Raw genomic sequence first — 26,062 nt, forward strand, 5'->3', positions numbered from 1 at the left:
GTCTAGGGGAGGGTCTGGGTGGGCTTCCATCCACGGTGGCGGCTCCGGCTCTGGTCGCGGTCCCCACGTCACCACAGTACCTAAACACCTCCTAGGCTTCCTCCAAACGACCCCCCTCCACCTTAACCCCATTGCATTCAGGGGCAGTTCCGGACTAAGGGGCAGTACCAGGGTAAGAGGCAGTACCAGGGTCAGGGGCAGTACTAGGGTCAGGGACAGTACCAGGGTCAGTACCAGGGTAAGGGGCAGCACCAGGGTAAGGGGCAGCTCCGGACTGAGGAATGGCAGCTCCGGACTGAGGAATGGCAGCTCCGGACTGAGGAATGGCAGCTCCGGACTGAGGGACTGCAGCTCCGGACTGAGGGACTGCAGCTCCGGACTGAGGGACGGCCCATGGCTGGCTGACAGATCTGGCTGCTCATGGCTGGCTAACGGATCTGGCTGCTCATGGCTGGCTAACTGATCTGGCTGCTCATGGCTGGCTGACGGATCTGGCTGCTCATGGCTGGCTGACTGATCTGGCTGCTCATGGCTGGCTGACTGATCTGGCTGCTCATGGCTGGCTGACGGATCTGGCTGCTCATGGCTAGCTGACGGATCTGGCTGCTCATGGCTAGCTGACGGATCTGGCTGCTCATGGCTAGCTGACGGATCTGGCTGCTCATGGCTAGCTGACGGATCTGGCTGCTCATGGCTAGCTGACGGATCTGGCTGCTCATGGCTAGCTGACGGATCTGGCTGCTCATGGCTAGCTGACGGATCTGGCTGCTCATGGCTAGCTGACGGATCTGGCTGCTCATGGCTAGCTGACGGATCTGGCTGCTCATGGCTGGCTGACGGATCTGGCTGCTCATGGCTGGCTGACGGATCTGGCTGCTCATGGCTGGCTGACTGATCTGGCTGCTCCTGTCTAGTTGGCGGCTCTGGCAGATCCTGTCTGGTTGACGGCTCTGGCAGATCCTGTCTGGTTGGCGGCTCTGGCAGATCCTGTCTGACGGACGGCTCTAGCGGCTCCTGTCTGGCTGGCGGCTCTAGCGGCTCCTGTCTGGCGGACGGCTCAGTGGGCTCATGGCAGACGGGCGGCTTTGCAGGCTCATGGCAGACGGGCGGCTTTGCAGGCTCATTGCAGACGGATGACTCAGATGGCGCTGGGGAGACGGATGGCTCAGATGGCGCTGGGGAGACGGATGGCTCAGATGGCGCTTGGCAGACGGGCAGTTCAGTCATTGCAGTGCAGACGGCAGACTCCTGCCGGCTGAGGCGCACTGTAGGCCTGGTGCGTGGTGCCGGGACTGGTGGCACCGGGCTGGAGACACGCATCTCAGGGCTAGTGCGGGGAGCAGCAACAGGACGCACAGGACTCTGGGGACACACAGGAGGCTTGGTGCGTGGTTTAGACACTGGTGGTAAAGGGCTGGAGACACGCACCATATAGCTAGTGCGTGGAGGAGGCACTGGTGGTACTGGATTGGGGCGGGGAGGTGGCGCCGGAAATACCGGACCGTGCAGGCGTACTGGCTCCCTTGAACGCCGAGCCTGCCCAACCTTACCTGGTTCTATGCTCCCCGTCGCCTGACCAGTGCGGGGAGGTGGAATAACCCGCACCGGCCTATGTAGGCGAACCGGGGACACCATGCGTAAGGCTGGTGCCATGTACGCCGGCCCGAGGAGACGCACTGGTGACCAGATGCGTTGGGCCGGCTTCATGACATATGGCTCAACGCTCAGTCTAGCCCGGCCGATACGTGGAGCTGCAATGTACCGAACCGGGCTATGCACGCGTACAGGAGACACCGTGCGCTCTACTGCGTAACACGGTGTCTGCCCGTACTCTCGCTCTCCACGGTAAGTACAGGGAGTAGGCGCAGGTTTCCTACCTGACTTCGCCACACTCCCTTTAAGGCCCCCCCCAAGAAATTTTTGGGTAGTACTCACGGGCTTCCAGCCTTGTCTCCGTGCTGCCTCCTCATATCGCCTCCTCTCGGCTTTCGCTGCCTCCAGCTCTTCACGAGGGAGGCGATATTCTCCAGGTTGATCCCACGGCCCCTTACCATCCAGTATCTCCTCCCATGTCCAGAAATCCTTTGTGGGTAGGTCCTGTTGCCGCCTTCCATGCCGCTTGGTCCTATGGTGGGTAATTCTGTCACGATCGTGTGGCGGATTAACGGACCAAAATGCAGCAGTTGGAAAATATGCCATCTTCTTTATTAAACACAACACGAAGATGAACACGACACAAAAACTCTATACAAAATAACAAAAACAACAAAACGACCGTGAAGCTACAAACGTTGTGCACATACAAACAGGCTACAAACGTTCTTACATAGACAATTACCCACCACCAATGAGAGCCTATGGCTACCCTAAATAAGGCTCCCAATCAGAGACAACCGAAATCAGCTGTCTCTAATTGGGAACTCATTCAGGTAACCATAGACTCTCCTAGATAACTAACCACCATAGACAATGCTAAACATCTACACTCAACACAAAACCATATACTACACCCATTAACCCCTTTACCAAATAAACACCCAAAACAACAAAACATAAACATTCCCCATGTCACACCCTGACCTAACTAAAATAATAAAGAAAACCAATAATACTAAGGCCAGGGCGTGACACTTAGACCAGCGATTCTCAACGAATTTGGGTTGGGGGAGGGTTTGAATGGGTCACGCGCAGGATGTCTGAGTAAAAAATGAAATAATAATGAAAAAGATTGTCCAGTCTGAACTTAACCAACTTAAACCAGGTAGAAAGTGTGTAGAAATTATAATGAACTTAATGAACAAATTTTCTTCAATCACAGTATTTCAATATAGAGCTATTAGCAGCGGTATTTGGGTCTCAAACCAGTGAGTTTATTAACATTCTTCAACATTCTGTTTTCAACATGTTTATTAAGATTCTGTCCATTTAATTAATTATTGACAATGAAAGATGTAGAAATGTTGTTTCCTTTTCATATAATTGATACATTTACTATCAATATAGCATTAAAAATTGTTTCCCATATTGTATTTTGGATATTCTTTTTCACGATGCGAATATTGGTTCGTAACTGAGACAACCTGGTTCAATTTGGTTCCTGAGGCAAAACCAGCTGTGAACAACTGGCTTAGACCATCTCATCTTTACTGCTTGTTCAGAGACAGAGAGAGACAGAGACAGAGAGACAGAGACAGAGAGAGAGGTGCAGTCAAGCAGATTTAAGAGGGCATTTTAAGGCTGGCATAGGCAGGTGTGTGTGTGTGTGTGTGTGTGTGTGTGTGTGTGTGTGTGTGGTGTGTGGTGTGTGGTGTGTGTGCGTGTGCGTGTGTGAAAAATGAGAGAGAAACTGAGTGCCAATTCATCTAGAGAGGATTTCTCCTCAACAATCACTAGATGTAACAGTGTAACCACAGCCCCATCATCTGTCAGTCTGACCGACAGGTTCATTTCAGCACAGCTCCCAGCAGACTGCATGGCCCTCTATGATGGATATAAGAATGAAAACATCTATCAATGGGTGTTCCCCCACAATTGTCAAATATATGGTCATAGGCACCCACAGGCGATGTTGGGCACCCCCAAGCCTCAATGAATAATTGGAACTATGAGCTTCAGAGCGCAGAGCCAGGGTGGAGGTCCCTATGGGTCTGCAACGTTAGGCACAGGTGGTTGGTGGCACCATAAATGGGGAGTACGGGCTCGTGGTTCCATAGGGACCATTGGCTCCCTTCCAGCCATTATTATGAGCCGTCCACCCCTCAGCAGCCTCCACTGGCGTTTGGCTATGATGGAGTAGAGAGGTGTAGGTGGGGGAAACAGCAGGGGGCTCACATCACTGTTAGACCTTTACAGTTCCTTCATTATTGAAGCTCTGGAAAGAGAGAGTATAGCTGCTGGCTAGGAGATACACACGCACAAGTGCATACTGAGACAGCTGTGCATGCATACACATGAGTGTTGTGCACGCACACACAGATCATAAGCAAATTTACACACAAAAGCACAAACACACACAGACACAAACACACACGTCACAAACAGTGAGAGAGAAAGGCCGGGTTTAACTTCCTCCTCCAGATCAGGACAGAGCAGAGGGAGACAGGGGCCTGTGCGAAGGGATGGCTGTGTGGGGGGCGAGGAGGAGACAGGGAGGATGAAAACCATCCCAGAAACACAGGCAGGGGCACGAGAGGGAAAGGATTTTCAAATTGGCTCTATCACATAATTTAGACAAAAAGGATTTTCACAAATTTCTAAATGTAGGCCTATTCCTTGCTTGAGAACTGAACCAGCATTACCTGGAGGTAATATACAAAATAGTATGATTTATGTATGCAAATTAGCAATTGGTGAGTTCATTGCCAGGCTATAGTTCTCCATAATAAGAGGTTAAATCCGGAAAAGGCAGGTTGTTAGCAGCAAAAAAGCAGACATCAGTGCTGCAACTGGGCGATTGCACCCCAACGTATGCAGAACATATTTTTGCTATCTCAGATTGTTCTGGCAATTCTCACATATAAACTTTATTGGGAGGAAGGATGTTTGACATGCTTTTTACATTTGTATCACAATTTAAAAAAATTTACATCATGATGAAAGTGGACATTTTAGGACCCCTTTGAAGACCTATACATGACTCCTGTAAAACCTTATGATCCTTGAACCGTACATGATACAGACAACATATTGGTTCATTATACTCCTTATAGAGGCTCTAACAAATGGAGAATGTCTAGATTCTGAAATACACATTATCACATGAATTAATTCAATATAAAAAAACATGCATATGAATATCTCAAAAGTACCCTTTACAAGTACATGACATTTCCAGTGGGTTCTCTGCTAATTCTGAAGTTGTGATACATTTTATGAGCACCGCCAACACAGTGAATGGGAAAATGGATTGAAAGGGCTGTGATTGGTTAATAACCAATAATGTACATTTCTACGTATAAAATGGATCATATCTACAAAAGTACCAGAGAACTTCCTCTGGAAATGTGACGTTTTTGACAAGTACATTGTTCTAAACAAAATGTTTTAAAAAATAAGCAAAATCAAAAAAGGTACTTTTGAGATATTTATATTAATATTTTTATGTTGAATAAATGAATGTGAATTATTTTTTTCCGAATCTAGGGGCGGCAGGTTGCCTAGTGGATAGAGCGTTGGGACAGTTACCGAAAGGTTGCTGGATCGAATCCCCAAGCTGACAAGGTAAAAATCTCTCCTTCTGCCCCTGAACAAGGCAGTTCCCCGGTAGACCGTCCTTATACATAAGAATTTGTTCTTAACTGACTTGCCTAGTTAAATAAAGGTTACACACATACTCCATATTTGAGATATTTATATTAATAATTTTAATGTTGACTAAATGAATGTGAACATTTGTATTTCAGAATCTAGGCATACTCCATATTTTAGAGCCCACTATAAGAAGTATAATGACACCAAGATGTTGTCTGTATCATGTACAGTTCACAGATCATAGGGTCTTACAGGAGACATGTATAGGTCTAAAAAGGGCCTAAAAGTGCCAATTTTCAAGAAAATGGTTTGTGGTACAAATGTTACAGACATGTCCTACATCCTTCCTCCCAATTAAGTTTCTATGTGAGAATTGACAGAACAATCAGATCGTTGAAAAAAAAAATCCACTTAAGCTGGCTTGGAATCACCCAACTATGGCCACACACATTCAACTGAGGACAACAGACAGACGTGTAGTTCTGTTCTGAGCAGGAATGTTAACAAAGTCTTTATAAATCAAATGAATGAGCCACGCCACAACACTAACCATTTCATACTGACAACTCAGCAGACAGGACAGTCTTGAGACGAGGGCATACAAAATAACAGCAGCTTTGTGGCAGTATAGCGAGAGCAACCATGTGATTCAACATTCCAGAGATTGATTTAATTTATATGAAGGCCAAATGCCACAGACCAATAGGCCAGTGAAAACATTGAAACCTGTAGCCTAGTAATTGCACTGAGCAGCAGCGGATTGAGTTATATAGGAAGGAATTCACAGGATTCTTCCAACATATTCACCTCAGTCATCCAAGCAGGACGTATGCCTACAACATTCTGAGAGAAAAGAGCAACCCTCCATTTTGTACTTTGAAATGTTAAAACATTAACTTAATGGCGGCAGCAGTCTCTGTAAACATGAGTCATAGTGTACTTAGTTAGTGACAGTAGGCCAACTGCATATTGTTGTAGACTAGAGGTACAAAACTAAACTTTATCCAAGGCAGACAGAAGACAGCGTTAGCCTACATTTTGTCCCTTTCCACAGAGTCAGTGTAATGTTGTGAAATAAAGTGTTTCTCTGTGTAAACAAACCCTTGACTCAGGGCCCAGCGCCATGGAAACCAGTGGACATACCCGGCTAGGAACCAGCAGCTACCTGACAAACCTGTCTGATCGCTTTGGGACTCCTGTGTGAAAAATCACAAACTAACTATCACACACACACACACAGTAACAAACACACCAGGCAACTGTCATCTTCATGGAATAGCTAACACAAACACAAACCAACAAGTGTTCCTTAGACATAAAGCAAAAGAGGCACACTGTATGAAGTATAGCCGACACATAAAGCACAATTAGCCAGAATATCCGACCTGCTTACTTACAGCTGCACTAGGGTCGGACAGCCCGACCGTATAGATCAGGACACCGTGGAGCCGGCTTGGAAAACATACCTCAATCCAGGGATGAGAAATGAGTTGTACTCTGAATTGTGCTATTATCCCAACTGTTACAAGATTAATTAACTGCTACTTTCCCGGAACGCTTCCCTTTCCTCCTCATGCTACGTAGCAGAAGCCACGTGCGTTGAACAACAAAGGATAGTCAGCCTACGTTGTCGCGCTGGGATAATGTCAAAATAAAAGTTGTGTGGGGAATGGCTTTGTATGTCAAACTCTCCCAAAACTATGTCTGTACAATAATTCATTGGTCATCCATTATTATAATGAATTGGTAATAATTTATTGGTAAGCCATTGTTATAATTAATTGGTAATAATTCATTGATAATTGGTCATGTAAATGTTGTCAAGGGTGCATTAACAAGGGCAAAATTGTTGGGACAAAGAAATAAACTATTGAAAGACAAGCACAACAACTTTCTAGTGTGTGGCTGTTTATTGCCTTTGTTAATCCACCCTTGACAACAATGACATGGATTACCAATTCATTATTGTACATCAGACAAGCATCCATAGTTTTGGTCAAGTTTGACCTCTTGTCCTTTCAAGACAACTTGGAACTCTAGAAAGATGCCCAGTTTGATGACCATTCAAAAAACATTTCTGAGTTCACAGTTGTGAATTCTGAAATGTCCGAGTTTCCAGTGTTTTTGAACGTGGCAATATACTAAACCATTCCCCACCCGCAACTTTTATTTTGACATTTCCACAGCGCGATGACGTAGTCTGCAGCCCGATTGGCTCCGTGCCATTTCAAAATGGCTGATGTGGCTTCTGCTACCTAGCATGGGGACAAAAAGGGCAGCTTTCCAGAAAAAGTAGCAGTCGTTCAAACTTTCTGGTGTAACAGTTGGGATAATGGGACAATTTGGAGTGCACTGCATTTCTCATCCCTATATTTCGAGGTAGGTTTTCTGAGCCATATCTCGTGCTAGCTCCCCGGTGTCTTGATCTACACAGTCATGCTGTCCGACCCTAGCGCAGCTGTAAGCAAGCGGGCCGGTTCTGCTGACTAAAAGCATAATGTCATGATCCACAGTCCAAATGCCTTTCCCCTATTCCCCTTGCCCTATTTAGTGCTAAACTAAGTCTAACAATGACAGCCACTGAAAGTCTCATTAGAGTCCCTGTAGAGTAGACTGTGTAAATCTGTTCTCCACTTTCTCTCCCCAAAGACAGACTATGCTAGGCAGGCTAGCGTTCAGCAGGCTGCCTGGTGGTTGAGCTGAGTTCATTCCTGTCAGCCAGTGAAAGGTTAACCTGACTGCAGCTCAAGGAAGAGGTCACGTTGGGTTGTGTCACCCCTCCCATTCCTCTCACACAAAACCTCATGTTAGCACTGAACCCGCTGGCTATCGCACGCTCCTCTCCAAACCCCTAGCGAGCCAACAAAGTCAAAGCTATTTAATCCCCTGTGAGCGGGGGAGAGAGAGAAAAAATGCAGAATAAAAGAGAATGGGTTTTTATTCAGACCTACTGTGCAGTTTGGGGCTGGCAAGGCTCCCACATGCTCCTCACAGTCTAGGCTAAATCCAAGTACAATTCTCTCACCCCTCCCTCTACTAACTAGCCACCCATTTCCTCCTCTAGTGTCCCCCCACAGCCCGCCCCTTCCGTCCACAGCCAAAACCACCCGCTTTAAATAGAGCCGACTTCCTGTTCACCTTTGACCCCTCACTAGATCCCACCCACTCCTGGCAGGCCTCGACTACTAGCAGGCAGATGAGGCCGGGTGACTGGAGGAACAGAGAGAGGCAGTCATAAAGAGAGATAGGCAGTCAGAAAGAGAGAAAGGCAGTCAGAAAGAGCTAGGGAGAGAGAGAGACAGGCTATGTGCACACTGCCCACAAAATGAGGTAGAAACTGAGCTGCACTTCCTAACCTCCTGCCAAATGTATGACCATATTAGAGACACATTTTCCCTCAGATTACACAGACCTAAAAATTATTTGAAAACAAATACATTTTTGATAAACTCCCATATCTATTGGGTGAAATACCACAGTTTGCAATCACAGCAGCAAGATTTGTGACCTGTTGCCACAAGAAAAGGGCAACCAGTGAAGAATAAACACTATTGTAACTACAACCTATATTTATGTTTATTTATTTTCCCTTTTGTATTACAACACCGTATTAGGAGATAATATGACATTTAAAATGTATTTTTTCTTTTGGCACTTTTGGAGTGTAATGTTTACTGTCAATTTGTTATTGTTTATTTCACTTTTGATTATTATCTATTTCACTTGGTTCGGCAATGTAAACATATGTTTCCCATGCCAATAAAGCCCCTTAAATTGAACATTGAATTGACAGATCGAGAGAGACTGATAGACCTACAGACCAGAGAGAGAGAGACAACTGCAGCCAGAGAAACAGCCAATCATATCTCAGCCTCATGGAGGGCAGGTTTCCCGTGGCAGGGACCCCTCCCCCTCCGGAGAGTAGAGCAGTGACTTGGTGTCAGGTTTCAAGGCTGACTGCAGCACTCTCTGCCTGGCTGACTGACTGGCTGACTGGCTGGCTGACTGGCTGGCTGGCTGGCTGACTGGGAGTTACATAAACTTCACCCAGGAAGGTCAGGAAGCAACAAAGACAGCAATTCAGTGGGGGCCCACAGCCACAGACACCCTCGGCTGAGTCGGCCTCACCCCCCCCCCCCCCCACCCCCCCCAACACTCTAGTTTCAACGCCCCCAGAGGCCAGAGGGGGTGAGGGGAGAGGGAGGAGGGGAGTCAGAGAATAAACCTAAACCACTGATGCACTGAGTCAGACAGGAGGCACCTGCTGTACAGCACAGCAGCTCATCATCATGTTTTGCTTTTTTCCCTCACACTACACAGCTGATTCAAATAATCAATGCTTGATGATGACTTGGTTATTTGAATTAGCTGTGTAGTGCTAGGGCAAAAACCAAAACATGCACCCGGGCGGTGCCCAGGACCAAGTTTGGGAAACCCTGGTCTATAAAATTGTCTCTATTTAGAAAAATACTGAATCAGGTTATTACTACCCTAAAGGGTTGTACCTGTCCCATCGATAACCCTATGGCAGTGTGCTGTACATAGGCCCACTGAGGACATCTTTGAACAGACCAAGAAAAGACTAATTCAAATTGCCTTGGTATGACCATATCCAAACAGGCCCGTTCATGCTCAGCTCCAACACCCTTTATCATAATGCTGTCTTCACAATGACTGGGAACAAAGGCCCTCTGTCTAGAAGTCAGTCTCTCTGTGTGACTAACAGTGAACAGAACCAGCCCATGTCACAGCCAAGCACTAGCTCCTGAGGACTAGGCCTACAACTGGCTGGAGACTAGGGACGGGTGGTATACCATATTTTACTATATACCGGTATTGATGCACGGACCGGTTTGGGTTTTTACTTTACCTTGTAAAGCTATATATTATTGTTTGGTTTGTTAAATATGTTACGCCACTCCGCCACGTGTAATAATGGCAGTTTACTCCGTTTGCTACTTGAGTCATCTCTCTCCCTCTCTCCTTCTACACACACCAAGCCCCGCATCTTGTCACTCAAGCAGAACAGTTTTTGCACTACCACAAGTCACAACAACCACTTGCAGTGACAGTCTGCATATAACTTACTGTCTGCAAACAGCTAGTTTGTCTTTTCTTAGCAAGTTGTGGCTAAAATAAATTATGTTAGCCGCTAATACTAATCGCTAGTTAGTTGGCTAGCTAGCCAGCTAAATGTACTTAGTCAGAGCAAACGTAGCTAGAAAACTAGCTAATACAGCCTGATACCAGTGCTGGTGTAGGCCTACATCAGCATGCTGTTTGTGCAACGGTATATTCTAAATCAGAGAAGAATTGGTAAATCATAAATATTTTAGCTACATCAAAGCTACAGTAAGAGAAAACATTTAATGTAACATTAATTAGGGTCCACTAGGAAACACTGACCAACACTTTGGTTCCTCCCCTGTCACAATAACCACTCCCTGGCTTTTTCATTTGTTGTTATGTCAAACAACACTGTTTTCAAAGTGCCCACTACATTCCAACTTTTGGTTGAAATTTCATTGAACAGTATAAAACAATCATAACAGACAAAGCTCTATTAAAAACACTTAAAATGTATGTGTTTCCACCCTAGGGTCATGCACTAGTCATAAAGCATGTTTAGAACTAAATTATTCAAAAACCTCAAATATCGTCAAAAATGTTTAACATATTGTGATATGATATTTTGGCCATATTGCCCAGCCCTACTTTATAGTACTGGGGTGAAAAAACATATTATCCATTAATAGTGATAATGTGCATGGCAAAACATTTGCTTGCTATCTCGGGAAGAGGACCAGAGCAGCATTGATCATGGCTGGGCCTCAAGAACAAGACAAAATCCATCCAGCTCTCCATCATTAAAGACAGACGGAAATCCTAATTAGCCACATGCAGTGCAGGCTAGGGACAGACACAGTGCTTCATTTGTCAATCGGGAGGTGCCGGAACAAAATTTGAGCGCGAGAGGGTGGTGATCTAGGGACCTCTGAGGTACCGGAACGCATTACAAAAAGAATAAAATCACTGTTATAGTAAAGCATTGCATGCATATCATCACATTTGCGTAGTGGCATAGAGCAGTAGAGTAAAGGCACTTACAGAAGAAGTTGCACACATGGAGAACATGTTTAGTGGCCTAGGGTCTGGGAAAAAAATGGCATTTCATGCAATTCTACATCATTTTACATGTCCGGAGATTTTGGCAGAATCTTTTTAATGCCGCATTCAAAACATGGGAACTCAGGACTGGGAAATCTCTGACTTCCGACTTCAGTGTGTTCAAGACAACTGGGAACTCTGGGAAAAAACAAGCGCCGAATGGGAAAATTTGATTTGAACGGTCATCCAACTCGGAATTCCAAGTTGGGAACTCTGGCCTCTTTCTAGAGCTCCGACTTTCCGACCTGAAAATCACTGGCGTCATGATTTGACTTAGTTTTTTCCCCAGAGTTCCCAGTTGTCATGAAAACACCATAATAACGCACAAATGACAGGCTACTTTGACACTGACAAACTGAGATCAATAAAAATGACCTTGTCTTGAATCCATCAATAGTCCAGGCCTAGGTGTGTGGAGACACATATTGTAGGTTACAATATGAAGAGGAAATGATAGTCCTAAAGAATTTCACTGGCGCACCCAATGATGCGCAGCTCACTGGCTGGTGATGGCCGATGCGCTCGTGTCAAAAGCCTCTCTCTCTTGATTTACTTTGTAAACAATAAGTCTATTTGGAAGTTGATTCAATATTTTGGTAGCCTACAGCAGAACAATTAGAGTCTTCTCTTTTCAGCAGTAGCCATTTGCTTTCCAATCTGTGTTTTCCAGCGATTCTATTTGAAGTACTGCAAAAGGCATTTTTTTGTCTGCATGCTGTTTATTAACTGACAGATTTCCCGCGCATTCCCAACTGTAGGCTATGCCTTGTTATTGGGCTACATTTCACAGCTTGGCACATTGTTTTTAAAGACACGGATGTTCCTCTGTGGCTAAATGATATACTTTCTCATGGTGTACTAGGCTATTCTGAATTATTTAATTTCTTTCTGAACAGACAGCATTAACTCTATAACTTTGGCAAATGTATTTCAATTGATCAGGGGTGCTGCAGCTCCTCCAGAACCCTTCCCCTGATTCTATAAGGAAATAAATGATGAAGTGCAACACTGGAGAGATCAGCGTTGCAGGCTCATTCATGTCTATCAGAGCAGAGAGGCAGAGAGATCATAGAAAGTGAATCTCGTTCCAGTTCTGTGAGAGACAGAACCGGCACCTCTCCTTTTTGGACCGTTTCGTTGGGCTTATGGTTTGCAAATTAAGCGCTGGACAAACACAGGGCCATGGGGTGAGACAGGGCCAGACACAGGACCAGGGAGTAAGACAGGGCCAGACACAGGACCAGGGAGTGAGACAGGGCCAGACACAGGACTAGGGAGTGAGACAGGGCCAGAGACGGGACCAGGGAGTGAGACAGGGCCAGAGACGGGACCAGGGAGTGAGACAGGGCCAGAGACAGGGAGTGAGACAGTGCCAGAGACAGGACCAGGGGGTGAGACAGGGACAGAGACAGGAACAGAGACAGGACCAGGGAGTGAGACAGGGCCAGAGACAGGACCAGGGAGTGAGACAGGGCCAGAGACAGGACCAGGGGGTGAGACAGGGCCAGAGACAGGACCAGGGGGTGAGACAGGACCAAAGACAGGCAGTAAGACAGGAGCAGAGACAGGCAGTGAGACAGGACTAGGGGGTGAGACAGAGCCAGAGACAGGCAGTGAGACAGGGCCAGAGACAGGCAGTGAGACAGGGCCAGAGACAGGCAGTGAGACAGGACTAGGGGGTGAGACAGGGCCAAGGACAGGCAGTGAGACAGGGCCAGAGACAGGGCCAGAGACAGGCAGTGAGACAGGACTAGGGGATGAGACAGGGCCAGAGACAGGCAGTGAGACAGGACTAGGGGATGAGACAGGGCCAGAGACAGGCAGTGAGACAGGACTAGTGGATGAAACAGGGCTAGAGACAGGCAGTGAGACTAGGACAGGGGGGTGGGCACCACTCTATCCCCTGATGCCCTGCCTGTTCAGCAAACACAGTATCTGTTGGCTCTTCACACACCAGTGGACATGAATAGAGCAGTCTACCCATAAGCATCAACACAAGGGTGGATGTTGACACAGACTGTAGGGAAGCTGGGCCCGTTTGCTGGTGTTCCATGTCCCATTTCAATTAACAGATGGACAAATTGGACAAATTGGCTGCTGGGTCAAAACACCAGTCTCTGCTTGAGTATTTCTACTTGCACATCGTCATCTGCAGATCTTATCACTCCAGTGTTAATGCTAAATTGTAATTATTTCGCCTCTATGGCCTATTTATTGCCTTACCTCCCTAATCTTACTACATTTGCACACACTGTTCATAGATTTTTCTATTTTTTTCCTATTGGGTTATTGTCTGTACGTTTGTTTATCCCATGTGTAACTCTGTGTTGTTGTTTTTGTCGCACTGCTTTGCTTTATCTTGGCCAGGTCGCAGTTGTAAATGAGAACGTGTTCTCAACTGGCCTACCTGGTTAAATAAAGGTGAAATAAAAAATGTAATACAAATTCAGCCTACCTGTTAGTCTAAGTGGTAGAGCGAGACAGAGCTATGCTGTAGAGACAGGGTAAAGACGTAGCGACTTGTGAATCACCACTCACCACAGAGTAGCTGTGTGTGTGTGTGTGCGCGCGCGCGTGAGCACTTGTTTTCAGTTTACAGAGCCAGTCAGAGGGAGTTCTGATGAGTGCTGAGCTGCATGTGCCAGCACCAGGGCCATGGAAGGGAACAGACACACTATGCTGCTGCTGATCAGACATGGGTTCAAACACCATTTCAAATCTTTAGCCTGCCTGGAGTTCCAGATGGGTGGGGTTAGTAGTTTTGGGACTATTCTATTGGTTCCATTAATCAAGCACAGTTTAAGTATTTGACATAATATCAAAAAGTATTTGAACCCAGGTCTGACATGAAGTACAGACTGCTGCTGACGGTCCTCTTTGCCTGGCTGTCTGCGTCACTGTGGAGCCAGGCTAAGAGAGGTGTGTGGATGGATGTTGCTATGCTACTGGCCAGCTCTGCTCCAGGATCCGCCTTGTGCCTGTCAGAGCCAGAACAGCACACTAATGCACTCTCTACCCCTCTCTGTGTCTGTCATTAGCCTCCCTCCTTCTCTCTCTCTCTCTCTCTCTCTCTCCTTCCCAAGCTGTCCCTCACTCACTCTCTCTGTCCATCTCTATCCCCTCTCCTTCCCCCTCCTCTCCCTCTCTCACTCACTCCATCTCTATCCGCTCTCCCTCCCCCTCAGTCCATCTCTATCCTCTCTCCCCCCCTCCTCTCCCTCTCTCTCACTCCCTCTGTCCATCTCTATCCTCTCTCCCTCTGTCCATCTCTATCCTCTCTCCCTCTGTCCATCTCTATCCTCTCCCCCCTCTCTCTCACTCAAAGACACACACACAGAAAACCACAATAGTAACCACCCCCACACTCTATCTAGCCATGTAGTGAGTACAGTGCGCAGCAGCAAGACAGACAGACAGACAGGCAGTGTCTCTAGCCTCTAGCCTGCCCTGACCCACATCTATAGCCTTGAGTACGCTTAGTTACTGTAAGTCCTGGAGACACTGCTGCCACTATTAATCAGGCCCTGGGACACAGCTAGGCTACTGTAGTTACCTACTGTCTGTCTCTGTCCCAAATGGCACCCTATTCTCTATTTAGTGCACTACTTTTGACCAGGGCTTTGGTCAAATATAGGGAAAAGGGTGCCATTTGGGACATAATACTGGAAGGATAGCTAGAATAGGCTGTATTATTATCATTTAAAGGAGTGCTGAGCCTCCTTCCCCTCCCTCCCTCACTCCCTTCCTCCACCTCCCCCCTAAATTGCAGGTGCACCAAATATGCTCATGCTCTTCCAGGGCTAGTTAAACATTACATGGGTGGCTGGCTGGCGTCTGAGAGGAGTGAAAGCATGGCAAGGCTCTCTCTAGTCTCTACGTCAGTGCAAGAGATTTATCCATTAACGTAGCTGTCACAAATACATGTCTCACTGTCAATTCTTTCCATTAATTTCCAACATAGTTGGAACTGAATAGATAAAACAACCTGGATGAGATGCAGATATAGATTTAAATGGGAATGAAATTAGAAATAATTTGACGATTCGCTTGTCCAATCCCCTCCTGCCCATGTGGTCAAGTGGAAGGACAACTATTAGCACCAACAACCACAACTATTCTATACATCCGCAATGTGTATTTCTTCCCCTGTAGTAATACATTAAAGCTGCAATATGTAACTCTTTGAATGACCTGACCAAATTCACATAGAAATGTGACATAGATCTGTCATTCTCATTGAAAGCAAGAAGTCGTAGATCTGTTCTATGTGGGCTATTTCTAAGTTTCATTTTTGCGTCTTTTACTTACAGTTTTGTACACCAGCTTCAAACAGCTGAAAATACAATATTTTGGGTTATTGAAAATATATTTCAGAGTGGTTTAGATGGTACAATGACTATACTTGCTTGTTTTGTCACATAAACTGAAATTAGAATTGTAGCAACCAGGAAATGGCGGAGCGATTTCTGCATAGTGCATCTTTAAATAGATGAATGAAGGAGAACTCTGCGGAATCTGGATAACTAGGTACTTCATCCATATCATCCTTTCTGAGTCTGTCAGCATATGTCAGCCTAGCCAGCCTCAGACTGAATGCAAGTGTTAATGGCCCAGTGGGTTTACCTGTTTCTTGTAGTCCATGGATATGGAGATCCTGTCTTCCTCCTTCATCTCTTCTTCTTCCTCTCCCTTTCCATTCCTCTCTGCATCCCCACCATTGGTCCAGGAACAGTTGGAGTCGTGGTGGTCGTGCTGACTGAGGGCAGCCTCCAGCTGAGGCAGCAGCTCATCAGCCAGCAGGTCCGGAGCCTCCAGGCCCTCAAAGCACCCTCCTTGGGCCTCCACCTCCCCTTGCAGCCCTGCCAGGCTAACCTCTAGAGACACGTAGCCGTTAGTGGTAGTGGTGCTGGCCGGAGGTCTGGTAACTTCCAAGTCAGATCCACAGTTCTGGGGCTGGTGCTGGTCTGGAACGAGCTGGCTGACTGCACTGGGGTAGCAGCTCATGGCCTGGCCAAACATCTCAGATGAGTCGTAGTTCCCTAAGGTCTGCCTGGAGCAGCGCAGAGCCCGGAAGGGACATTCGTCCTCAGCCTGGCTGACTGGGACCTGCTTGGGCTGATGATGCTGAGTCATCCCTGGAGCAGACGAAAACGCACATCCAGCTCCCACAAGAGAGAGTTCAGGCACTGAGGAGGGCAGGGGAGTGGTGGTGGTGATCATGGACACTGGGGCTAAAGAGAGAGGCTGGCTCAGGCTGGAGGTGCCAGGCTGTCCCTGGCCAGGGAAGGAGTACTGGGAGGGAGGGTAGGCGGTGGTGGAGCTCACTGAGCAGGAGGACAGGGTGTGAGCCATGGGGGAGCAGGTCTGCATGGAGAAGGACATGCTAGAGCCCTCTGGCCCTACCCCAGGAAAGGCCCCCTGAGTCCCCTGCACCAGCTGGTAGCCACCATGCTGTGGTGGGGTTCCAGCCAGCGAGGCATTGGGCGTTTCCACATTAGCTTTGGCCAGAGCCCCTGAGTTAGGCACAGCCCTGGAGTGGAACTGGGTCCCCCCAGTGGTAAGCTGCTGGTTGTGGGGAGCTGGCTGTTGGTTGGCCTGGTGGAAGGGGAAGCTGTGGTGTTGCTGGGGCAGAGACTGAGGGTTCACTACCTGTTGATGAAGGTGCTGCTGCTGCCGCTGGTTCAGAAGCTGGTGTTGCTGCTGCTGAAGTTGTTGTTGACAAGGGTGGTGCTGCTGCTGTGGCTGTTGCTGTCGGAGGTGATGCTGTTGGTTGTGGAGTTGCTGCTGCTGTTGTTGATGTAGTTGTTGTTGTTGCTGGGGCACTGAGTGGTAGAGGTTCCCGTTCTGGTCCTGGTTGCCCCACATGGGGCTGCTGTTGGAAAACAACGCGTTGGATTGGGGTGCCTGACCAATTGAGCGTCCATGGAACTGGGTATGCTGTGCTGCTATCATCCCTCCACCACCCACACCCTCAGAGCCAGCGAAGGGCTGTCCCATGGAGTTCTGAGCCTTCATGCCCGGAAAATGCCCCATCTGCTGTCCATAAGTCATGCTCTGTTGGGTGGAGGAGGGCACGGAGGTGGGGATCATCCCGGGGTGTTTCCCTGCCCCCATCGGCTCCACCTGTAGGGGCTCAAAGCCTGCGCTGAGGTTGAGCTCATCCACCAGCGAGGGTCCAGGGGGGAAGCCCTCCTCAGCCAACCCATCCAGCCCTCCCACAAACAGGTTGGGGTCGTCAAAGAAGTCCATGATGGGATCTGTCATGGCCAAGGGGCCAGGGTCAGTCTTCCGGAGTCCAGTCCCCCACGTTGGACCTCTGCTGGGTTCTAGCTGGTGCTGAGGAGCGTCACGTGTTACTGAGCTACAGTATGTCCATCACAGACTGGCTCTGGAGAGAAAAACGAAGACAAAACGTCAAGTCAGATTTAACAGAGAGAAGAAAAACATGCATCTTTAAACATGTCTCGTTCATACTGAGCTGTGTGTGGGCTGCACAATAAAGACATTTTCAGTTGTCAAATAGATTCTATGCAATTTAGCCCGTCTCTTTTTGATGTTCATCCTGTGTTTTTCAAATCAATACACTTCTAGTTGTTTTCAAGATCTCCATACACCTCTACCTCATATACACTACAATAAGCAATTTATTACCATAACAGACGCTCTCAGCCACGTAAACGTCATCAGTGAAAACAGCGGCTGCCAAAAAAGCCAAGTAATGGCTAGGTCAGACAGGCCTGGGATAAATTTGGCACCGTCAATTATCTCTGGTTGGCAGCAGGTAGTTGTGTGGTAACGCATCTGATCTGATCTAAACTGAACCAACTGCCAGACAGACCAGCAGCCAGGTGCCTCTAGTCTTCCTCGGTTCAAAGCCCCCTGATCCGATCAGCCTCAGCCCTGTGACTGTGCTGTGCCTGCTATCTACCGAGCCGTCTGTCTGCTAGTAGCTACTGAATGTGTGGGAGGAAGGTGCAGACAGACAGATAGACAGCTGATGCTGTTTGTGTCAACAGCCAGGGAGGTTGGCTCAGGATGCATCTAGCCACAGACCAATGACCAATAGAAGATGACGGAACACTTTTGTTAGTCAAGACCTGCTGACTCATACTCACCACACACACTCACCTCACTACAAACACTTTGACATGTTCTGAATGTACAGTCGCGGCTCTCACAAGTCTTCTGATACAGAGGGGGGGCATACAACTGAGATCCAATGCTTCAACCACAACTCGTGAACCTCTGCTAAGGTTAAGTGGGGTAGTGGGTAGGCTTGGGCAGTATACCGGGGTATTTGGAAATAGCCACGTGATGGTTTTTCATTACCGTTAACTATTTATTTCAAGTTTTTCTATTTACATTTACATTTAAGTCATTTAGCAGACGCTCTTATCCAGAGCGACTTACAAATTGGAAAGTTCATACATATTCATCCTGGTCCCCCCCGTGGGGAATGAACCCACAACCCTGGCGTTGCAAGCGCCATGCTCTACCAACTGAGCCACACGGGACCAATATCTATATATTTTAATATTTGTAGCTACTTTGTAAGTAAATACTTTCAGTCAACTTGGGCAATATGTTAGAAGATAAAGCGTTCTTCATTTCACTTGTCACATTATTTTACATTATGAAGCTCACCGTAGTTCCCCAGAACAGTTGAGCCAGTCACGTGTTTGCTTGTAAATGGCACAAAGCAGGTGCAGGTGAGTCGAGCTGTGTATTGACAGGGGTTGAGTTTTAAATTGAAAGTCAAGTGTTTTTTTGCTTCAATAGAGTGATCAGGGACGTGCAACTATAGTTTTCCTTCACAGAAAATATATTACTACAACACATTCGTCAGAATATAGCTTCATTTTCATCAGATGACAACAGAAGAGAAACGCTATTAGGCTGGCAGCCACACAAGTAGGCTAAATGAGCTTACAATGAACATGCAAGGTATTGTTTTGCAAAAACAATGCATGGCCATCATATTTCTGTTTATTATAGAAAGAATGTAGCTAGCTACATTTCCTAATGTTTTTCTTAAAGTTAATCTGGAGAAAAGTAGGCTGGCTACACCGAGAAAAGCACCACAGAAAAGTAGCTACATCAGAACGCTGTCTGCTGATAGAATGCTCTTAGCGAATTCTCTTCCAAGTGGAGAAGTGCAACTGAAGCACAAAATTAGTCTGATGCCAAGTAGAAATTACGGAGCATTTTAGATTTGCGTTTACAAAATGCAGCAATATATTTCTTATGCGTTTTATCTTTTCTTCACAGCATGGAAAAGCGAAGAATTCTGCGTTAACGTGACCCCTAAGTTTAACTTGATGGTTATCTAAGTAAGTGACAAAATGAATAAGGTGACGGGGCATCCATCATATTGTGTTGGCTTTCTGCCGTGTTTGAAAAGTCAAAGCCCTTTGGATGAGTTATCTGTACAGCTGCCACTGCTGTCTTTTCATTTCCTTGTGTTTTTTTCTCCTCTCCGTTCTCGGCCTGTCTTCTTCTCTAAGCAGAGCAAGCAGGCCTGTTGCCCTAGAGACTCCAGACTCCACACAGACACAGCACGTACACATGCTGCTCCAGAACCAGTACTGTTTATTGCTGTCACGTTCCTGACCTATTTATGTTAGTTGTTATGTGTGTTAGTTGGTCAGGACGTGAGGTTGGGTGGGCATTCTATGTTTTCTGTTTCTGTGTTGGTTTTGGGTTGCCTGGTATGGCTCTTAATTAGAGGCAGGTGTTTGGCGTTCCTCTAATTAAGAGTCATATTTAGGTAGGCGTTGTCACAGTGTTCGTTGTGGGTGATTGTCTTCCGTGTTTGTGTTATGTCTGCACCATACGGAACTGTATACGGTTTGTTCGGTTTATGTAGTCTGTTTCCTATTCGTGCGTTCTTCGTGTTTATGTAAGTTCTCATGTTTAGGTCAGTCTACGTCGTTTGTTATTTTGTATCATTTCAAGTGTAGTTCGTGTTCGTTTTTCGTCTTGTCATTAAATTCATTATGTGTTCAAACTTCGCTGCGCCTTGGTTCAATCCCTGCTCCTCTTCGGATGAAGAAGAGGAGGACAGCCGTTACAGAATCACCCACCACTCCAGAGCCAAGCAGCGGAGTCAACGGAGAAAGGGACAGGAAAAGAAGGAGCAATGGACATGGGACGATGTATTGGACGGAAAGGGTTGCTACACTTGGGAGGAGATCCTGGCTGGGAGGGATCGCCTCCCATGGGAACAGCTGGAGGCACTGAGGAGAGCAGAGGCTACCGGGGAGAGGAACCGGAGCTATGAGGGAACGCGTCTGGCACGGAAGCCCAAAAAGCCCGTAAGTAATTCCCAAAAATTTCTTGGGGGGGGCTAAGAGGTAGTGGGCCAAGGGCAGGTAGGAGACCTGCGCCCACTTCCCAGGCTTACCGTGGAGAGCGGGAGTACGGGCAGGCGCCGTGTTACGCAGTAGAGCGCACGGTGTCTCCTGTACGAGTGCATAGCCCAGTGCGGGTTATTCCACCTCCCCGCACTGGTAGGGCTAGATTGGGTATTGAGCCAGGTGTCATGAGGCCGGCTCAACGCGTCTGGTCTCCAGTGCGTCTCCTCGGGCCGGCATACATGGCACCTGCCTTACGCATGGTTTCCCCGGTTCGCCTACATAGGCCGGTGCGGGTTATTCCACCTCCCCGCACTGGTCGGGCAACCGGGAGCATTCAACCAGGTAAGGTTGGGCAGGCTCAATGCTCAAGAGTGCCAGTACGTCTCCACGGTCCGGTATTTCCGGCGCCACCTCCCCGCCCCAGCCTAGTACCTACAGTGTCTACACTACGCACTAGGCTACCAGTGCGTATCCTGAGCCCTGTTCCTCCTCCACGTGCGTGTATCTAGCCCGGTGCCTCCAGTTCCGGCCCCACGCACTAAGCTACCAGTGCGTCTCCAGAGCCCTGTACAAACTGTATCTTCTCCCCCTACTAATCCTGATGTGCTTGTCCTCAGCCCGGCGTCACCAGTGCCGGTACCACGCATCAGTTATAGAGTGGGCTTTGAGAATACAGTGTGCCCTGTCCCTGCTCCCCGCACTAGTAGGAAGGTGCTTATCCTTAGCCCGGTGCCTCCAGTTCCGGCACCACGCACCAGGTCTACAGTGCACCGTATCCGGCCAGAGCCATCCGTCTCCCCAGCGCCATCTGAGCCATCCGTCTCCCCAGCGCCGTCTGAGCCATCCGTCTGCCAGGAGCCTGCAAAGCCGCCCGTCTGCCATGAGCCTGCAAAGCCGCCCGTCTGCCATGAGCCTACAGAGCCATCCGCCAGACAGGAGCCGCTAGAGCCGTCAGCCAGACAGGAGCCGCTAGAGCCGTCAGCCAGACAGGATCTGCCAGAGCCGCCAACCAGACAGGATCTGCCAGAGCCGCCAACCAGACAGGATCTGCCAGAGCCGCCAACCAGACAGGATCTGCCAGAGCCGCCAACCAGACAGGATCTGCCAGAGCCGCCAGCGAGCCATGAGCAGCCAGAGCCGTCAGAGTGCCATGAGCGTCGAGAGCCGTCAGCGTGCCATGAGCGTCGAGAGCCGTCAGCGTGCCATGAGCGTCGAGAGCCGTCAGCGTGCCATGAGCGTCGAGAGCCGTCAGCCTGCCATGAGCGTCGAGAGCCGTCAGCCTGCCATGAGCGTCGAGAGCCGTCAGCCTGCCATGAGCGTCGAGAGCCGTCAGCCTGCCATGAGCGTCGAGAGCCGTCAGCCAGCCATGAGCGTCGTGATTCGTCAGTCAGCCATGAGCTGCCCTTCAGCCTGAAACGGCTAGATACCCAGAACTGCCCATCAGTCCAGAGCTGTCTCTCTGTCCGGAGCTGCCTTTCAGTCCGGAGTTGCCCCTCTATCCTGATCTCCCTCTCTATCTTGATCTACCTCTATATTCTTATCTATCCCTCTGTCTTGATTTATCTCTCTGTCCCGGTGCTGTCCTTATTAGTGATGTTATTAAGAGGATTTTGTGGGGGTAAAAAGAGGGTGGACATTCTTAGAGGGAGGAAGCTAGGATGGATTATGGTGGGGTGGGGACCTCGCCCGGAGCCTGAGCCACCACCGTGGTTAGATGCCCACCCAGACCCTCCCCTAGACTTTGTGCTGGTGCGTCCGGAGTTCGCACCTTATGGGGGGGGTAATGTCACGTTCCTGACCTATTTATGTTAGTTGTTATGTGTGTTAGTTGGTCAGGACGTGAGGTTGGGTGGGCATTCTATGTTTTCTGTTTCTGTGTTGGTTTTGGGTTGCCTGGTATGGCTCTTAATTAGAGGCAGGTGTTTGGCGTTCCTCTAATTAAGAGTCATATTTAGGTAGGCGTTGTCACAGTGTTCGTTGTGGGTGATTGTCTTCCGTGTTTGTGTTATGTCTGCACCATACGGAACTGTATACGGTTTGTTCGGTTTATGTAGTCTGTTTCCTATTCGTGCGTTCTTTGTGTTTATGTAAGTTCTCATGTTTAGGTCAGTCTACGTCGTTTGTTATTTTGTATCATTTCAAGTGTAGTTCGTGTTCGTTTTTCGTCTTGTCATTAAATTCATTATGTGTTCAAACTTCGCTGCGCCTTGGTTCAATCCCTGCTCCTCTTCGGATGAAGAAGAGGAGGACAGCCGTTACAATTGCACAATGTATCTCGTTCACATTCGTTTGTAAATGTCCAAACTCACAAAAAATTCAGTAGCTCTTACATATAGATGTATAACTTTATAACTGGGCTGCCTGTCTTTGCAATATTTTTTTTTCCATTTGCGCTTGTTAGCATATTTAGCTAGCAGCCTCCATGGTAAAACCGTACATCTCGGGATGAGAGAAGGACGATATGAAGATATGAAAATCTGCATACTGCCCAACCCTAGTAGTGGGTCTGTCCCTGGCTATGATGAAACCTTACTTTATACTCATTGTTACAAAGGCCCAGTATGCCATATGACACAAGCACACAACCAAGACAATACACAAGATTCATACAGGAAGCTTCAAGACTTTACCCTAACCTGGTTACTGTGAATCATTAATGTAGCCTTACTCATCTTCATAAATGACAAGTGTTATGGAATGGAGGTCCAGCACAACATGGACAGCTACAGCAGTTAGAACTGTGTTTAACAGGAGCACCAGATAGCAGGGGCCAGATCATATCCCATGCCCAGCTCTTGGCTATACTAGAGCTCTGTTCTCGTGTGACTAGCAGCCAGCCCAGGAGTAGGAGAGTATTCTCTTCTCTTGCAACACAGACCTACATCTGAGGGCAGGCTAGGCATGAAAAGAGAACTCCCATTGCTCTCAGCCACTTAGCAGGGCTCTGTTGTAACTGACAATGAGCAGAATGGCCAGGCCTAATTCTCCCAAACAGACAAGAAAATCTGATCACTCAATTAGAGGTAACATCAGACCAGAATCCTACCCGGGCCGCTCAACGGTCTGAATGAGTAATCAGAGGTAGGTTAGGTAGCTTATCTGAGCCGCATAAAGTTTTTCCTGCTGCTGATTCTTCGTCTTGTATTAGTTGGAACCAATGATGAACTGTAGAACCTAAGCTATATGATGTACAATACAACCGGTTATAGACTGTCTATGGTTGAGACTAGGGCTGTCCCACACTAAATAATAGCTTGGTCGGCCGAAAGTCGTAATTTTTAAACGTGTATTTTTCCATGTATAGACACACCCAATGTATTTTAATAAATTCAACTATATATGCATTGAGCTTGTCTGATGCTTTAAGAGCAGTTTTTGATTAAATAAGACACAAATGACTCGAGGGAGCCAGAGATGAAGATAATCAGAAGAAGAAAAACTTAACCTGACCATCCTCCTCCCGCTCCTACTGGCTTTCGCAGATTCTGCCGCTACTCTCCTGAAGTTGCCGGTAATAGGCTACACGAGTCGGTAACCTTTCTGAATTGAAATGTCATTTTATCTTACAATTTCTACTGACCTGCATGCCAGTTATGTTTTTTTGATTACAAGATGGCACCAGGAGGAGATGGCCGCCGTTTTACGGTCTCCTAACCAATTCTGCTATTATGTGGTTCTTTTCACGATATTTGTAAATTATTTTGTACATAATGTTTCTGCAACCGTATCTTACGGCAGAAAAGAGCGCCTGGATATCAGGACAGCGATCACTGGGATTAGACAAAGATTTTTTCAACACCAACAAGCAGGACTCACACGATGTTCTCCAAACACCCCACAGGGCAGACATCCCAATTATTCGCAAAAGGAAGCGACGCAGAGGACGAAGAGTCGGATGCCTCGTCCGGACCTGCAGAAGGCGAGTAGGAAAGCTGCCGTTACCGTCAATATTACTCGCCAACGTGCAATCATTGGACAATAAACTAGACGAGGTACGATCACGAATATCCTACGAACGGAACATCAAAAACTGTAATATCCTATGTTTCACGGAATCGTGGCTGAATGACGACATGGATATTCAGCTAGCGAGATATACGCTGCACCGGCAGGATAGAACAACAAGACGTGAGACGAGGGGGGCGGTCTGTGCATATTTGTAAACAACAGCTGGTGCACGAAATCTAAGGAAGTCTATAGATTTTGCTCGCCTGAAGTAGAGTATATTGTGATAAATTGCAGGCCACACTACTTGCCTAGAGAGTTTTCAGCTATACTTTTCGTGGCTGTTTATTTACCACCACAAACAGATTCTGGCACTAAGACCCCACTCAGTCAGCTGTATAAGGAAATAAGCAAACAGGAAACCACTCACCCAGAGGCGGCGCTCCTAGTGGCCGAAGACTTTAATGCAGGGAAACTTAAATCAGTTCTACCAAATCTCTATCAACATGTTAAATGTGCAACCAGAGGGAAGAAAATTCTAGATCACCTGTACTCCACACACAGACGCGTACAAAGCTCTCCCTCGCCCTCCATTTGGTAAATAGGACTACAACTCTATCCTCCTGATTCCTGCTTAAAAGCAAAAATTAAAGCAGGAAGCACCAGTGACTTGGTCTATAAAAAAATGGTCAGATGAAGCAGATGCTAAACTACAGGACTGTTTTGCTATCACAGACTGGAACATGTTCCGGGATTCTTCCGATGGCATTGAGGAGTACACCACATCAGTCAATGGCTTTATCAATAAGTGCATTGAGGACGTCGTCCCCACAGTGACAGTACGTACATACCCCAACCAGAAGCCATGGATTACAGGCAACATTCGCACTGAGCTAAAGGGTAGAGCTGCGGCTTTCAAGGTGCGGGACTCTAACCCGGAACCTTACAAGAAATCCCGCTATGCCCTGCGACGAACCATCAAACAGGCAAAGTGTCAATACAGGCCTAAGATTGAATCATACTACACCGGCTCCGAACGCTCGTCGGATGTGGCAGGGCTTGCAAACTATTACAGACTACGAAGGGAAGCACAGCCGCGAGCTGCCCAGTGACACGAGCCTACCAGACGAGCTAAATCACTTCTATGCTCGCTTTGAGGCAAGCAACACTGAGGCATGCATGAGAGCATCAGCTGTTCCAGACGACTGTGTGATCACTCTCTCTGTAGTCGACGTGAGTAAGACCATTAAACAGGTCAACATACACAAGGCTGCGGGGCCAGACGGATTACCAGGACGTGTGCTCCGGGCATGTGCTGACCAACTGGCAGGTGTCTTCACTGA

The 26,062-nt window shown here is 47.6% G+C and overlaps 1 protein-coding gene across 6 annotated transcripts in view; it reads right to left on the minus strand.

Annotated features, from left to right (window-relative positions):
• The window catches only part of LOC129854470 (chromodomain-helicase-DNA-binding protein 9-like), a 145,141-nt gene that overhangs the window by 112,042 nt on the left and 7,037 nt on the right, over window positions 1-26,062 (minus strand). For all 6 annotated transcript variants that reach the window (XM_055921540.1, XM_055921541.1, XM_055921539.1 and 3 more), the window contains one exon: window positions 16,042-17,806. In XM_055921540.1, coding sequence (XP_055777515.1) covers window positions 16,042-17,682 — 1,641 coding nt within the window. In that variant the 5' untranslated portion in view covers window positions 17,683-17,806. The remainder of the gene's footprint in view (window positions 1-16,041; window positions 17,807-26,062) is intronic.

This window comes from Salvelinus fontinalis, chromosome 4 (assembly GCF_029448725.1).
Source record: "Salvelinus fontinalis isolate EN_2023a chromosome 4, ASM2944872v1, whole genome shotgun sequence".
In the NCBI taxonomy this organism is placed as follows: domain Eukaryota; kingdom Metazoa; phylum Chordata; class Actinopteri; order Salmoniformes; family Salmonidae; genus Salvelinus; species Salvelinus fontinalis.